The sequence below is a fragment of the Ixodes scapularis genome, unplaced genomic scaffold (genome assembly GCF_016920785.2).
Source record: "Ixodes scapularis isolate PalLabHiFi unplaced genomic scaffold, ASM1692078v2 PGA_scaffold1__304_contigs__length_218370807, whole genome shotgun sequence".
Classification (NCBI taxonomy): Eukaryota; Metazoa; Arthropoda; class Arachnida; order Ixodida; family Ixodidae; genus Ixodes; species Ixodes scapularis.
Window position 1 is genome coordinate 6,399,035 of NW_024609846.1, and position 14,994 is coordinate 6,414,028.

Consider the following 14,994-nt stretch of genomic DNA (forward strand, 5'->3'; position numbering starts at 1 on the left):
TCCCGACGCATACCGTGAGTTAAAAGCTGCGGGCGTTTTCAACAAAATTACGTCGTTTTAATTGAACAATGAACTCCGAATCGTTGTCCTAAATCTGCCGTTTTTATGCTTCGTGTTGGACTGCGTTTGCACAGCGACGTGTTGCATCGTGCGGTGTGAATACATTTGGGCACGATTTCGTACCTGCCTACGGGAGGCACTCACTTGATCGAATGACGTTTTAGCGAACGCCCACGTTTCATCGAACGACACTTTAGCGAATAGTCGGACGCCGCGAAGCGGCGTTTTCGGGTGGGCCAAGTGAGTTTATATTTTTGTAATGAGTTGCCGCAGACTGTCGCCGCGAAGCGGCGTAAAGCGCAGCGCGACGGATGGGTTAACGCGCGCCCCCGTTATTCGCTAAAACGACCATTCGCTCAAATGTCGCCGTTCGCTAAAATGTCATTCGCTCTTGTGATATGGACCCCCTGCCTACAGATGCATGAACTGAGACCATTTTTCCGTAGTGGACATAGTGCTTTTTTTATTTTCTGTCTAGTCGCGGACGTTAGGTGCACACGGGGCGAATCTCGACGGCCTCCAGAGCGATATGACGAGAACGTAACTAGACACGTTGGTCGCTACGCGAACGCCCGATGGCCTCCAGCCAAATAGCATTCCTTTCGGGGCGACATGGCAGCTGGAAAGCTCACTGTCGGGATCACGCATCTGACATCTCCGAAAAGACAGCATTTGCACACGCAAACAAGCAAAACAAAACAAAAAAAAAAAGCAGGCTAAGCGAGCAAAGAGGAAAACGAAAGAACCGCGCTATGAAAGACAAAACCCCGCGTCGCTTCCTATCACTAACCGCTCATTCACACTGGAAGCGGATCCGCGTTCGCAAAGCGGTTGCGAACGCGGTTGTATAAAGACCCAGTGCAATTGCACGCGCGCTCGGCCATCGAGTGCGCGTGCAATTGCACTGGATCTTTATACAACCGCGTTCGCAACCGCTTTGCGAACGCGGATCCGCTTCCAGTGTGAATGAGCGGTTACACCTGCGACAGCTGCTAAACACACACTACTTCACTTCAAGAAGTCTCACTCAAGTACCTGGGTCAGCACGGAACACTGATCACTTCGGCGAAACGATTAGTCGAGCTAAGCGAGACAGGCGGGAGCAGAGACTTTCGCGGCCATGAAAGAATGGCGGAGCGTTTGTTTGTATGAATCCAAACGGAAGTGCCCGTCTTGTAAACCTTTTGTTAAGAATAATAACTCTCATCACATGGGTTATTCTTTAAACGTAAAAATATGCCGCTCAAAAGGAAATTGCAACATATAACAGAGGTTTAACAACCAAGATCTAAGCTGTCAATCAAACTCTTAGCCAATGAGAACCTTTTGGGATGACGTCACATAATCACAACTTCATGGCGCGCGATTTAAAACGGACGAAATAGCCGCAAACTAAGATGTATCTCACGCAAGAAATATTGCTGTAAAAAATGTTTTTTCTCGCGGAAAAATTGTTTTTTGACATGCTTGTCCCAATTAGGCTATTTAAACAAAAAACTTTTTTTTCTTTGCAGTTACCCTTTATGAGCTCCGCTCCAATTCGGCGTTACAGGGATTTGTAAACGGCTTTCATTATTTTCTTCCTCTTCTTTTTTTTTATCCTCGTTTTTTTCTTTCTGTTGTCCCTCATCTTCTTTCGGTTTCCCTTCTTCTTCCTCTTTCTTTTTTCCCTCATATCCTTGCGTTTTCCCTTTTTCTTCCTCTTCTCTTTTGTCCTCTTTTTTTTCTTCCTCTAGTCCCTCATCTTCTTTCGGTTTCCCTTCTTCTTGTTTTTTTCCCTCATCTCCTTGCGTTTTCTCTTTCTCTTCCTCTTCTTTTTTGTCCTCTTTTTTTTCTTCCTCGTGTCCCTCATCTCCTTTCGGTTTCCCTTCTTCTTCCTCTTTCTTGTTTTCCTCATCTCCTTGCGTATTCTCCTTTTCGTTTTCTTCTTTTTGGTCCTCCTTTTTTTCTTCCTTACCATCTGGCTCTTTCCCTGGCTGCTCCTCTCCCTTCTTGTCATTGTCTGCAGATTCCTTTGGATAAGGGCATCCCTCTTCTATGCACTTGCTTACTTTACCGTTGTACTACAAAACAAAAAAGAAGGTAAAGAGAAACGTGTATTTTCGTGCTGCTTCATAACGTAGGGCTTCTGCAATTGTTCCCGAAGACATTTTGAGAGCCAAGGCCTTCGAAAAATTATTTGTGATCAAATTTTATGATATCCAAAAACTTCTTGGTCACCGGGACAACCGATGTGACTGACTGTCAAAGATGCAAGGCATTTTCCGGAACTAGATACATATTTTTAAAGTAAGTTACATATAAAAATTAATGTTACCTTGTAGAAAACATTATATTTCTAAATATTCGCCTCGCACCGAATCTCAGTCAGCTATCTGTAGCCCGTCATCAAGCCTGGCTATGACTGATGATAAGCTTCTGTTTGATTTACTAGAAGCTACATGAGTTATATGGCAGCTAGATGTGTTCCGTGCTTACCCTGCATTTATAAGACACATCGGAGACTAAATGAGGAGACAAACATCGCCATAATGTTTTAATTGACTAATATCTGTAAACTAAACTTTCAAATAAAATGCTTATGGTAAGTTTGCACTTCCAGTTTTAAAGAGAGCTATTTGGAGGGGCCAAACGACTTCAAACTGTTTGCGAGACACCAATGGCCTACGATATATTCGTAGATAAGCGTTTGCGTTTCTACCGCCAGATTCCAAGACGAGACTAAAAAAGAGTGCTGGAACTTCCGTTATAGCTAAATAAATATTTAATACATATATTTGTTTTATTGCATTGAATTTACAAAGTTGATGCTTTGTTAATGGTGCACAAACGGTGAGAGTCTGGAACAACTTAAATGCGAGATCTATTGACATGGTCTTTTCGCGCATTCACTGATTATTTTAGGTGTTTGTACTCCTCGAAAACGCGGACGTGCGTGTTGTAGAAATATATTTATAAATAGGCATTACGAACGGCAATTCCGGTGCATTGTCTACGTCTTAATTTGAAGCCATTGAGAAGAGCGGGAAAGGTTATAGTTGGATATCTGAAATAATTACTGTATTTAAAAATGGAAGCGGAACACACACCATTAAACCCTTAATTCAAGAATATATGAACACGACTGAGTTATTTAGTTAGCGTACTATGTTGCCCATAATCCTACCTAATATATTCTGCAACCCAGAAACACGCATTCCTGTAAATGTAACCACAGTTTTTAAAAGAAAGAACGTTATGTGGAATTAAAGTCAATCACCATGAATATTTGACAAGACAGGGTTAGTTGTTCCCAGCTCAAAAATGATTCAAAACAAAATGCAACGTCTTCGTCTTATTTTAATCGCTCCCCCAATCAGTTCTCGTGAATTGCAGATTTACTAATACCTACCATGCACTTGGTGCCCAGTGGATATTTCTTCTCTTCGTAGTAATCCACGTCTTTGTCAGGTTTGCAAAAGTAATTGCAGTCGTCAACCGGTTTTCCTTCGGTGAACTAAAAGAAAACATTAAAATATCTAAAATACATAGGGAAGGCTTTCTGCACTTAACCGTGTGCTGCGCAACAATTTTAGCGCTATCAAGATTCTGGTAAATCAACAGATGTTTTTCTCTAAGGTGTTGTATTACATCCTAAAGTCTTCCCACTAAATTGACAACGACGAGGAAATCATTGCACCACATTATTCGTTTTCATGATATATTTGTTTCTGAAAAACTAACGGGCGTTATTGTTAGCTTAAAATAGTTTGGGAAGCTATGAACCTTGGATATGAGCTACACAACAGTACAGGCAACCTCGCGATTAAAATCTCTTCGAGGTTTAAAGTTTTAAGTCTTTCTGGTGAAAGAGGTAAAGCATGACAGGATAAGTTTATTGATTTTCTGTTAGTGCTTAACCACACTCTTTGAACAAGTTCTATAACTTGAAAATGGTATGTTATTTTCTTCATAAGGTTGCAAATAGTCTCGCTTCAGCTTCTCCGTAAATTTAATTTTCAAGTCAGTTTTCGTTCCATCATATATTCATTCTTTTATATATATGTTCATTCATCAGGAAACATTTTTCCCCTTTCTCTGATCCGGTCGCTTGAAAAAAGTGTCGCCACTCCGGATCTCGACATTCATATATGGGAATCTGAGTTCCTCCACGTGTTGAATTATTCGCGTTTTACTGAATTAGATTTTTGTGTTTTGTACTGTTTTTGTGTATAAGCGTGTCTTGAGTATCGTTGTGTATATTCTTGTTACGTACTTACAGTGATTTTGAGGAAATGCACCGATCTATGTTGTGGTCTTAGTTCACTGAACATATTAATTATTGTTTCTTTTTTCCACTTCCAAGAACGTGATACATTACCTCGTTTTCTTTTGAGAAGGAAGAAGTGACTAGAAGAGAGCGAACGATTTGCTGGTCCTAATGTAGTATTTAAGTTAACACGTTTGAAACAGTCCAAGAATCTGCGGTAAGATTTTCACCATGTCACGTAATCACATGGGGCGATGCTCTTTACCCGTACTGTTCCTTGAAACGCACTGCGTCGCCCAGCTTCTACCATCCCCAGGTACCCTGTTCTTTCTTCTGGTTATCCTGGTGTGACGTTATGAACACTCGGCGTTCTGGTTGAAGACGCTCGCTCGTATACAATGCTTCAATCACAAGTGCCTATGTTCTGTACACAAGTTTATTCGGCGTCTATCTCCCACCACTCTAGACTCAAACAAGACCCCTGGCTATCTGGTACAGCATCACCGGCTGACTGTGCGCTGTCAGTCCTGGCACCAATCGTTTCAGGCATAATTGGCAACTACACATCATCATGGCAAGCGAGTGACATAGAAATGCTCTTGCTGCCAGAAAACCCTCGTGAATCATCTGATCAGCCATTCCCCGTGGAGCTCGTTCTGGACTGCTTGCAGTCGGTTGACGGTCAAGAGACGTTTCCGTCTTTATTGTGAAAGTTCCACCTACAAAAAGGCACATTTTTCACTTTCCCTTAGGGGAACGACACGGCCGGCATGCCATGTTCACGCCGTTTTTTCCTTGGTTAATTATTTAAATATTTACAAGTACTGAACGAACAACCTCCATGGCACACTGGCTGCGCAGAAACCCGCTACGCTCGGAAAAATGTTGTACCCCTTTTTTCTTAAAAAGTTCTGGCGAAGTTGTTTGCTGTTTTTGGCGGGTAATACTGAGTTGAACTCAGGTCTTATAATAAGGAGGAACGGCTTAGTATTTCTTTGGACGCAGGTTTTGAATGTAATTGAATCTCTTTAAAAACAAATATTTAAATGTGGTCCTTGGTGCATTCAAGATGCCACCCGAGTTCATCGAATGCTTTTTTTAATACTTTCATGGCGCTTTTTTTACTCTGTCTTTTGTGTATACTGGTAACAGTTTGATGATCCAAGGCGATTTCAATTATCCTTCCTCTCTTTGCTCCCCACATAATGTGCATATTTTATCGAAATTTGCCTTTACTCTATCCTCTCGCAGCTTGTAACCATGCCAACCCGGTCCACTGCTTTCTCTTCAAATATCCTTGACCTCATCCTTACTACGCAACCAAATATATTTCAGCCAATTACCATCTTTTCGGGCATATCTGATTATTAAATATTGTTCACCCAAGCTCCATTTACTACAAAAACATATTGTTTGCAAACCAATTACAATCTGAGAGAGGGCTAATCATAACGCGATTAGCTGTGAATTAGAATGTCTTTTTAAAGAACTATTTTCCCACAGATTTATCCATCGCAGAGTCGAATGAAACTGGGAGATGTACAAACTTAAAATTTATGCTCTGCTCGAGAAGTCAATTCTATCAATGTGTTATCAAGACGTCTAATACTTGCCCTGGTTTACCGTCGGCCTGAGAAGCCATCGCGATAAGAAAAAAAGAATATCTTTAGGCGTGTTACGGACCGAGACGGTCCATTAGTTTGGCAGGTTCACGATCTTCCGGTTAAGAAAAGTTATCAATGTCATCCTGACGTTATTTTATAAAGAAAATGGTGCTCATCTAAATATATGTATCTTCACAATAAAAAACGGTTTTTTTTTTATTACTTAATCGACTCACAGCTTTTTGGGCTTCCGCATCCCTTTTTGCGCATGAGCGGTCTTCTTTTTCTGGCTCATCTGCACGTTCATATGGCCCATTGCCTGCTGGAGCGCCGTACACTATTGACAGCAGACCTAAAAAGACAAAAAAACAAATGTCTCAGCAGCACTGACATACAGGGTGTTTCACGAGAGGTGGGCATATTTGATATTGCAAAAACTACGCGTCGCAACAAAGAAATGCTTGTTTCGTTTTGGTCCTGGGACAGGAACCCATTTAGAAAAATTGTTAAAATCCGGGATAATTAGATTGCAAATATTTTCGCGTAATTAACTCTTTAGTATTGTGTTTAAGGGCATGGTTTCAATTAGAAAATTGCCCAGCACCATCGAAAAACACTAAATCAACAAATTGCAGAACGATAGAAGGTACGCTCATCATTTTACGGCTTTCCGGAAAACCGCACAAATTCGACGGGTTTTTAGGTTTCGCTTTGCAATCGCATAGCATCTCAGCCCAGACTGCACCGCGCCCCGTGGAGAGATAGTGCAACCAGCCTCTGCTGCGTTGCTCGAGGACAGCGCAACAGAGGTTGGTTGCACCATTTCTCCATGGGGCGCGGTGCCGTCGGAGCCGAGATGCGATCCGATTGCAAGCCGAAACTCAAAAGACCAGTTGAATTTGTGCGGTTTTTCAGAAAGCCGTAAAATGCTGCGCGTGCCTTCTATCGTTCAGCAATTTGTTGATTTAGTGCTCTTCGATGATGTTCAGCAAGTTTCTAATTGAAAGCACGCCCTTAAATACAATATTAAAAGGTTAATTACGCGAAAATAATTAACAATCTAATTACCCGGACTTTAATAATTTTCCTAAATAGGCCCCTGGCCCAGGACCAAAACGACACAAGTCTTTTTTGCTGCGATGCGTAGTTTTCGCAATATCGATTTTGTCCACCTTTCGTGAAACACCCAGTACAATAGCACTAGCAATAAAGGCGGATCAGCAAGGGCGTGGTAAACATAGAAGGCGGCCTTGATTAACCTGTAAAATTCGGTGACGTTGAACCCTCATGGGCGTCGTGGAATCCTTGGTTAAGGTGTTTAGAGGCCCTGCTAGTACTGAGGCAAGACAAAAACCAACGGTAAGACCTGTGGTCTTGCCGTATATGCACAAGGTGTCCCATGGTGTCAAGAAGGTTGCCAGTAGGTACAACGTGCCAGTTGTGTTTTCGGCTCCAGCTAAGTTGGGGCGGCTGTGTGCAGCCGTGAATCGAGGTGGCCGCGTGGGTACACAGTGTCAAGTAAAGCACCGCAACCCATTTGTCGCCTGCGCGTGTGGGGTGGTGTACCTTATTCCATTGTCCTGTGGAAAAGTGTACATTGGGCAGACGGGGAGATGTGTTAACGACCGGGCGAGAGAACATTCTCTGTCCTTACGCTCCTCCCCGTCTGGCAACCTAGCGGTCCACTGTGACAGATGTGCGTGCTCTCCAGTGTTTAATGAAATTAAGATTTTAGCCCGACATAAAAATAAGTATGCTCGGGAGATTGACGAAGCTTTTTTTATTGCCAACCATGACGCAGGCAAGTGTATTAGTGTTCCATCACTTGCTCTAGTTAGTGATGAAATTAATTTTATCAGAAGGGCGGGGAAATACGTGTAGCCACGTGTCGGCTTGAGTGGAGGATGACGTGTTTTCGGGGCGATTGCTTTTATGTTTGTCTTCCTTCAAGTTTACTTGCTGAATGGTGCAGCAGTAAATATTTCAGTTGTAAGTCAGCGCTGTGTCTGTGTGGTTTCTTTTACTGGTCCTTCGTCTTTCTGCGCTGTTTTAACCCATTCAATATGACCATCAACCAACTCGCCCAACTTTCCACCTTGTTGCATGCTAATCTTCTAAACATTTTGCCTTTTAAACTGGAATAGAAGATGTGAGATATTTTACGTCGAAAGTACCGACGTTAAATATCACTCATAAAAAAGCGAGAAACAGCTTTTGAAATTATTCCCTTGCCTGTAGTATTCCAGAGTGCAATTTATAGGTAAAACGCAACAATCTATTGAGAGAACTTGACGCATGAAAAAAAACGGAGGAACGTTCTTCCTGAAAAAAGCGAATAGACTTAGACACCAAGTTCACGTCTAGTAAGTACTCACATCATACTCAGTATCGCATCGGAGACGCGAATTCAAGGCTAAACTTTTTTCCCGCCTGGTCAATCATCGTAGATTGTAGTCATTCCTCATCTCTTAGAAACACAAGGCCTGCACGCTTACACTATGATGATAGCTGCGCTACGCTCCCAACACCGTTGACGCCGTCTGACCATACCAAAACCACTCGCTCAGTTATAGCATTTGTTCTAGTCTAAAATTACTACTCCGGTAGTATAATCGAAAGCCGAAATGACATGAGTAAGTCGACACCATGGCTCGCAAATCTCCGTGTTCTCACACGGGTAGGACCGCCACCTCGGCTCATTTTCCTCCGTCTGCTTTAGACAAAGCGCCCATAGAACCTGATTCCAAAAAAACAGTTGGTGTGTTCAAGAGGGTGAGAACTAACACAGAATAGTTTTCGCTTATTGCAGTAAATCGATCGTCTCGAGGAGAACTTTCCAGATTTAATTAGCTGTGCTTCTTTTCTAAAGTCGGAAAAGATGCCAATAACGTGAATTCTGATATTTTGCTGCTGCTCTCTATGTAATAATGGCGGCGAGAAAATATTTTGATCACAGATGTTCCTCTGTATGATACTGCGTGGGAATGATGAAAGATTCTAATTTTATTTGATATCAGAGATCTCACTCTCAAGAAAAAAGGCTGTAAAAGGGTGTATCGTTACACCTTTTGCCCTTATAATACACCCCAAAACTTCAATTCGACGTACAGCGCCCTATAGTCAAACAGACGGCCCCAAATTTTACGAGGGGCTTGATAACGGTGCGATATAACTTATTCAATAGCTAAAGTACGTATCAAAGACCACATAAAGAAAACACCCAGTTTTTACAGTAGGGCCAAGAAAACCCCGATTCTTTTTGTTTGTATTCAGTAAAACGTACATTAGCTATTTTAATAAGTTGTACTGCACGGCTATCAAGCCCCTCGTAAAATTTGGGGCCATCTTTTCGACTGTAGGGCACTGTACGTCGAATTGAAGTTTTGGTTTGTATTATATTGGACGAAGGGTGTAACGATACACCATTTTACACCCATTTTTCTTGAGAGTACTATCGTCACTTGTTTTGAGAGGAATGATCCATCCCCTCTCATTCGCCGACGTCACTGCACCTGCGCTTGTGAGCGCTAGTTAATAACCTCGGGTTTTCTTTCTTCCCACGCTCTCAGAAAAACAAAAAGTCATCAACTGCGCGTTTCTCTTCCTTCTACTGACGCGCTCAAGCTGACACGAGCAGAAGGGAGGAACGAGATGTTGTTCTTTTTCTCCAGGCAGACGTGAATCTCCCTTGAGAAGACGTTGGTCTTCCTGTTCAAACACGCAGAGCACCTCGGTTACATTGACGCTTTTACCGCTAGTTTTGTTAAACGTGCAAGCTAAGCCGTTAGGAACAGCTAAAACTCGGAGCAATGCCAACAGTGCTATCTACACTGGGCTAAAATGCCCGTATTACCAACTTTGTGTCCAAATAAGCAGGTTTTCCTGCCGGGTGCCTGCGCGCCTTTTGCACTAGGTTTGGGTCTGTTTCCTGTTACCGAGGGCCGTCCAACGATAAACGCGGTTTTTTTCTTAGGTGAGTTACCGAGATCGCCACGGCATTGATGTATGTTAAAAAAAAGTCCAGAACCATCGTCGACGTCTCCATGTGTTTCGCGTATTAGTGGTGTAGCAAGAAGAGATTATGTGAACGGACGCAGGTTGACATTCTGCTTCATATTATAGGGTGTAATAAGACCGCTTGAAAAATTATGAAAGAATCGTTCAACTTTCGGAAAGTCATGTTGGGACTCTTTTCTGAAAAGTACCTCGTATCGTATGTGACCAAATCAACTGTCCTCTGCAATACCGTGTTGCCCCCTTCTCAAGAGCGATTTGGATCTCGGGGAATGTCTGAACTTTCTTGAAACATGACAAAAAGAAAATGCAAGGTGCCAAAAAAAAATGCAGGTTTTTTTGGTTTTTTTTATTGCAAAAATATACTAATAATCGCTGAACGCTCATTCTCCGCCTAAAGGTAGCGCTAGAAGTCACAGCCAGATGCCAAAGTTTCAGCCCGATCCGATACCTTATTCAAAAGCTATACGTGATTTTCTGAAAAGTTCAATGGGAAAATGGCGGCCGACGGAGTTTTGGAATACGTCGGGCTCTATGGCGCCAGAAACCAAAAACGGGCAAAAATGGGCTCCATTCTCCCATTGAACTTTTCAAAAAATCACCTATAGCTTTTGAATAAGGTGTCCGTTGGGGCTGAAACTTCAGCATCTGGTTATGACCTCTAGCGCTACCCTTGGGCGGAGAATGAGCGTTCAGTGATGCCTAGTTTATTTTTGCGGTAAAAAAGTACCTGTAATTTTTTTTGTGATACCCCGTACTTATGCATATTTAGTTTGGAATATTAGCATTAAACGATATCAGATAGAAGACCGATGTGGTACTTGGAAAATTTCCTTTCTGTTGTACCCGGATAGTCTTTACTCGACAGTCGGCAGCTGACTGTCGACAGTTGACAAAATCCCTACCTGCCACCTTTTTGTTTTGATTTATGCACTTAACTAATCTCGACTCTAGATGTCACTGCTAAATGACATATAAAAGTAAACATCTTCGACAGAAATATATCTGTTTTTGCGAAATTGAAAGAAGCAAAGAAATCTCAAACAAAAAGCTCAGAAAAAATTAGTTTTTAACGTTTCGGGTCGCCTTGAGTTATTCTTCAGGGGGTGACTAAATGAAATGGGGCAGCGAGAGCTCCGACCTCTGCTTCCTCTTCTACCGAGTTGATGCTTTGTTAACATGACGAAGGCCCTAGACGTAAATAAATGGTAAGGCACCGAATGGCGAATTTTCATTTATGGTAATTGATGGCGCCTTAGCATCGAACGGAGTCCATGATGTTTTTAAGTGATTTGCATGTGTACGTTCTTGCTATGTGTGAATTTTACTCTGTCGTATGTCGTGGCGCACGAGCTGTACGTGTGTCCATATTAAAGATGTTTAAATCTCAGCAGTAGAGGAAAGATCGTTTTGTGACGGATGAATTGCACGGCGCCTAACGGCACCTAGCCTAGGCATTAGCACTGACTCAGCCCGTGCCTGCATCTGGTGGTTTGAAATTTAACACTCTTTTACGCTTCGCAACGTTTTTTGACTCTGCATTAAGCCAAGTAGGCTGCTTCGAATTAGTTTTTCGGGTACGACTTTTGGTTTCACGAATGGCTAACAACTCATGTCTGACGTGCGGTGGTAACGAAGGAAACGTGTCGCTGACAATTGCAAAGGTGAGACATGACGTACGCGCAGTGGTCGGGTTTCGGCTGTCTCCTTTTAACATCGCAGTGTTGAGCACGAAAGAATCGAGTTACTGCGTTCGTAATGCGTTTCCCCGCCTTTGTGGGAAGCCGTCAAGCGGCACTCTATCTGAAGTAGAAGACAAGTGAATTTATTTTTGCATGCACTTTCTGTACATTATGGACTTAGCCTAAATCACACAGAAGCAATGACCGAAAACATGCCAATCCAGAGGGTCAAGATATACCTTGCTTAACGCCGCTACCGCTTGCTCCCTTTGGCCTAACTTGAGAGACATTGATGACGTCACCAATTAAGGTGCGCACGCCTTGAGTCTCTACAATATATTGGCTTGCTCTACAAGAGGTCAGTGTCAAAGCTGACGCACTGAAATTTTCTGAAGTTTAGGAAATAATTCCATCTCGTGATAGACTAAATTACAATAGACTAAAATTGTTACGGAGACATGTTAAACCAAAAATAAAATAATTTTTAGCGTGATAACCAACGTGAACTTCCGTACTTAGCTCGTTACACTGTAATATAACTAATCTAATTAATTACTTCTGACGACATTGTCATTTCATTGTCAAGGGCTCACGGAAACAGACATGAGGTCTGAAGAAAGGTAAAAAACTCAGGCGAGCTGTTGAATGACATCCATAGTAACCCTGAGATGTAAGAATAATAAAGAAACAGACTTCATTGTTTTGTTCGTTTCTTTAAGTATTCTTACGTCTCGGGTTACTGGAAGCCATAAGGTGTATTTTTGCTTGCCAATATACGGTATAGATCAACGTAAACGTAAACGACCAAACGACGTTTGAAACAAACCATCATGCCCCGCCTTGAGACGAGAACTTTTACTCGAGTGACTCAGCATGCCCATGTAACGAACTGTTTAGGCGACACCAGTATCATCCAGCCAGATATGGAAGCCAGCTCCTGAAACGGATCGGCTTTATATTTCTTTTATGCTTAAGTCCAGGCGGAGCCGACGCTACGATCTAATGGGCCAAATAAAGCAGCATAAAGAGCGCACGTCAGTGGGCCTTTTAGTTTTTGATTATTTCGCCGATGATAGAACACGCAGAGAAGCATAACGAACAATAAAATAGCTCCCGCTTGACTTTGTCTGATTAATCCCGCGAGCCTGTAGCGTCGGCTGCGTCTAAAGATAAAAGGCCCCAGAAAAGATAATAACTTTCTTTTTTAACAATTTAATTGGCGCACGCGTTTAAAAAAATTAATTTTACGCGAAACAAAAATTTTAGAGCCATATTGACGGTGCGAGACGCGATTTAGTCGATAGTCACCTCCTTTCCACTTGTTTTCTTTCTCGGAATTTCGGGCGCGTGGAGGAGAGGTGGATCGGCTTCGCCTTCGCGGTGAGGTGGAATGCCCGAATTACCATCTGGTTGAGCGAAGGACCATTCCGTGACGTCATGGACTTTGCGCCCAGAATTTCCAATAAATTAGTTAATTTCCAATAGAAAAGTTATTTTTCGCCTAAAATATGTTTTTTTGACACGCGAGTCCCAACTAAAAAGTTTAAACAATAAAGCTTTTTTTTTTTTTTTCAGGAACCTTTAAGGCGAAACGAAGTATAGCAAAAGCGCAGGAGCGCAGTGCATTGAAATCCTCACCGAATCAGGAAAACTAACATTCTCAGTCACAGTGCCACCACACCGTCGTCCGCGTCCGTATACTCGAGCGAATTCAGCTTCGGGTCTCGAAACGTGGTGGCAACTGTCGCTCGGTTGGAGTGTTGTGTCCGTAACCGAACTTGGGTAACGAAATAGCGGTGCTCGTTAATTCGTAAAAACTAAAGTGTTGCTGAGGTCCCTGACCGTCCTGCAATTGACACGATATATTGTTTCCGATAGCTCCAAAAACTAACAATCGTAACTTTTGTGTTACTTTTACTTTACTGTTTATTTGGCAGCGATAAGCCATGAATGCAAACTTCAATAATTATTAAACCGCTACGGAGCGCCATATCGTTTAGTATATTTCTTAATATTTGTAAATATACATTTTTCTCCATGAAATCGGGAAGCTGTTGACACGAGGAAGAAAAATATAATGTTCTTTTTTTGTCAAGGTTTACAGACTGTCAATTTATTTAATTTTTATACTAAAAGAAAAACAATATTACTGAAAAGTAACGACTAAGAGAATTGGGTAGACGATACCGTAAAATAGTAACAAAATATTTTACACGGTTCTGATTTAAACAACTAGAGAGTTACTGCGATCCTTCAGAAAGTAATGCATTACCAGTAAAGTCGTTACTTGTAGCTGCTTGTTTGTCACTAGGTCGTGTCAGCCTACCTTCTTCAAGTTAAGCTTTTGAGAGTTCGTGTCAAATCAAAGGACATCTGGCACGCTCCAAAGAAGGACTGAGAATGAACGTTTTTGGAGGGCAACCGAAATCTCGGCGACACGGCACCATCTCCGAGTAAGCATCCTTCACATTGGGAACACTACGGCCGAAATTCGCGCTGGCCAACTGGGGATCCGCATGCTGTAAATTTGCATCGGAGCTACCAAGGCGGCCTCCTACGTTCTCTGATACCAGATTTTAGTTCTGCGAAAAATAATGTTATTCTGGAACGAAATCAGTTGTTAAGAACAGTGTTATACAGACAGCTTTAACGCACTTCGTTACAGTTTCGCATTACCTGCTACTGCAGCAATAATCGGGAAGGCTTGAATCTTCATGGTGAGTTCTGGACGTCCTTGTGGCGCTTTCAGAAAGCATGTCACCGTCTTTGACTTTTATAGTTCACAAAAATTTCAAGAGCGCAGTTGTCAGTAAACAACATGAAATAAAAAGAATAGAGGATTGCCAGGATTTGAGATTTCCAAAATATATTTTGTTTCCGTCAACACTTTTCTCTTTCATTTTCTTTTTCCTCTGTTGATCGAACGTAAAGCACGACATATAAATGGTCGAGAAGGACCTTCACATTTGTGAAGCTCTCTATATTGTTCCTCAGATGCCGAACATGTCCCGGTTTAGAAAGAAACCTTTGATCTATCAGAAAGAGAACCCAGTGCGCTTTGCTTTTTTTAATACATTATTATGGCTACCACGCACACGCGTCTCCACTTTTCGAGCCATAAACATAGTTGAATTTCGTCCTATCTTCACATGTACAGTCAGCACGGAATGAAACCCGAACGCCTGAACGCGTGGCCATTGACACAGGTTGCTCCACCTGGAGGGCCCCTGAGAACCAATGAAAATGCACCTGGGTGCGAGGGTGCGGGTCCTACTAAGATATCCTCAACCCTCGCGCGGGGCGTCTGGGACTTCCGTGTTTCGCCGGTGGCGCGCTGTAAGCGCCGTCACTCGGGGTGCTTTTCTGTCGCCGCACTATCACCTGG

The 14,994-nt window shown here is 42.4% G+C and overlaps 1 protein-coding gene across 1 annotated transcript; it reads right to left on the minus strand.

The window, feature by feature from the left end:
- Positions 1-1,706: 1,706 nt before the first annotated feature.
- Positions 1,707-14,325, minus strand: LOC115321108 (high mobility group nucleosome-binding domain-containing protein 5-like; the record flags this gene model as incomplete). Its single annotated transcript, XM_040213097.2, has 4 exons — positions 14,286-14,325; positions 6,150-6,265; positions 3,452-3,556; positions 1,707-2,123 (listed from the first exon to the last, which is right to left on the minus strand). Coding segments are annotated over exons 1-4 (678 nt in total), but the record flags the coding sequence as incomplete, so codon positions are not given.
- Between the last annotated feature and the right edge of the window lie 669 nt (positions 14,326-14,994).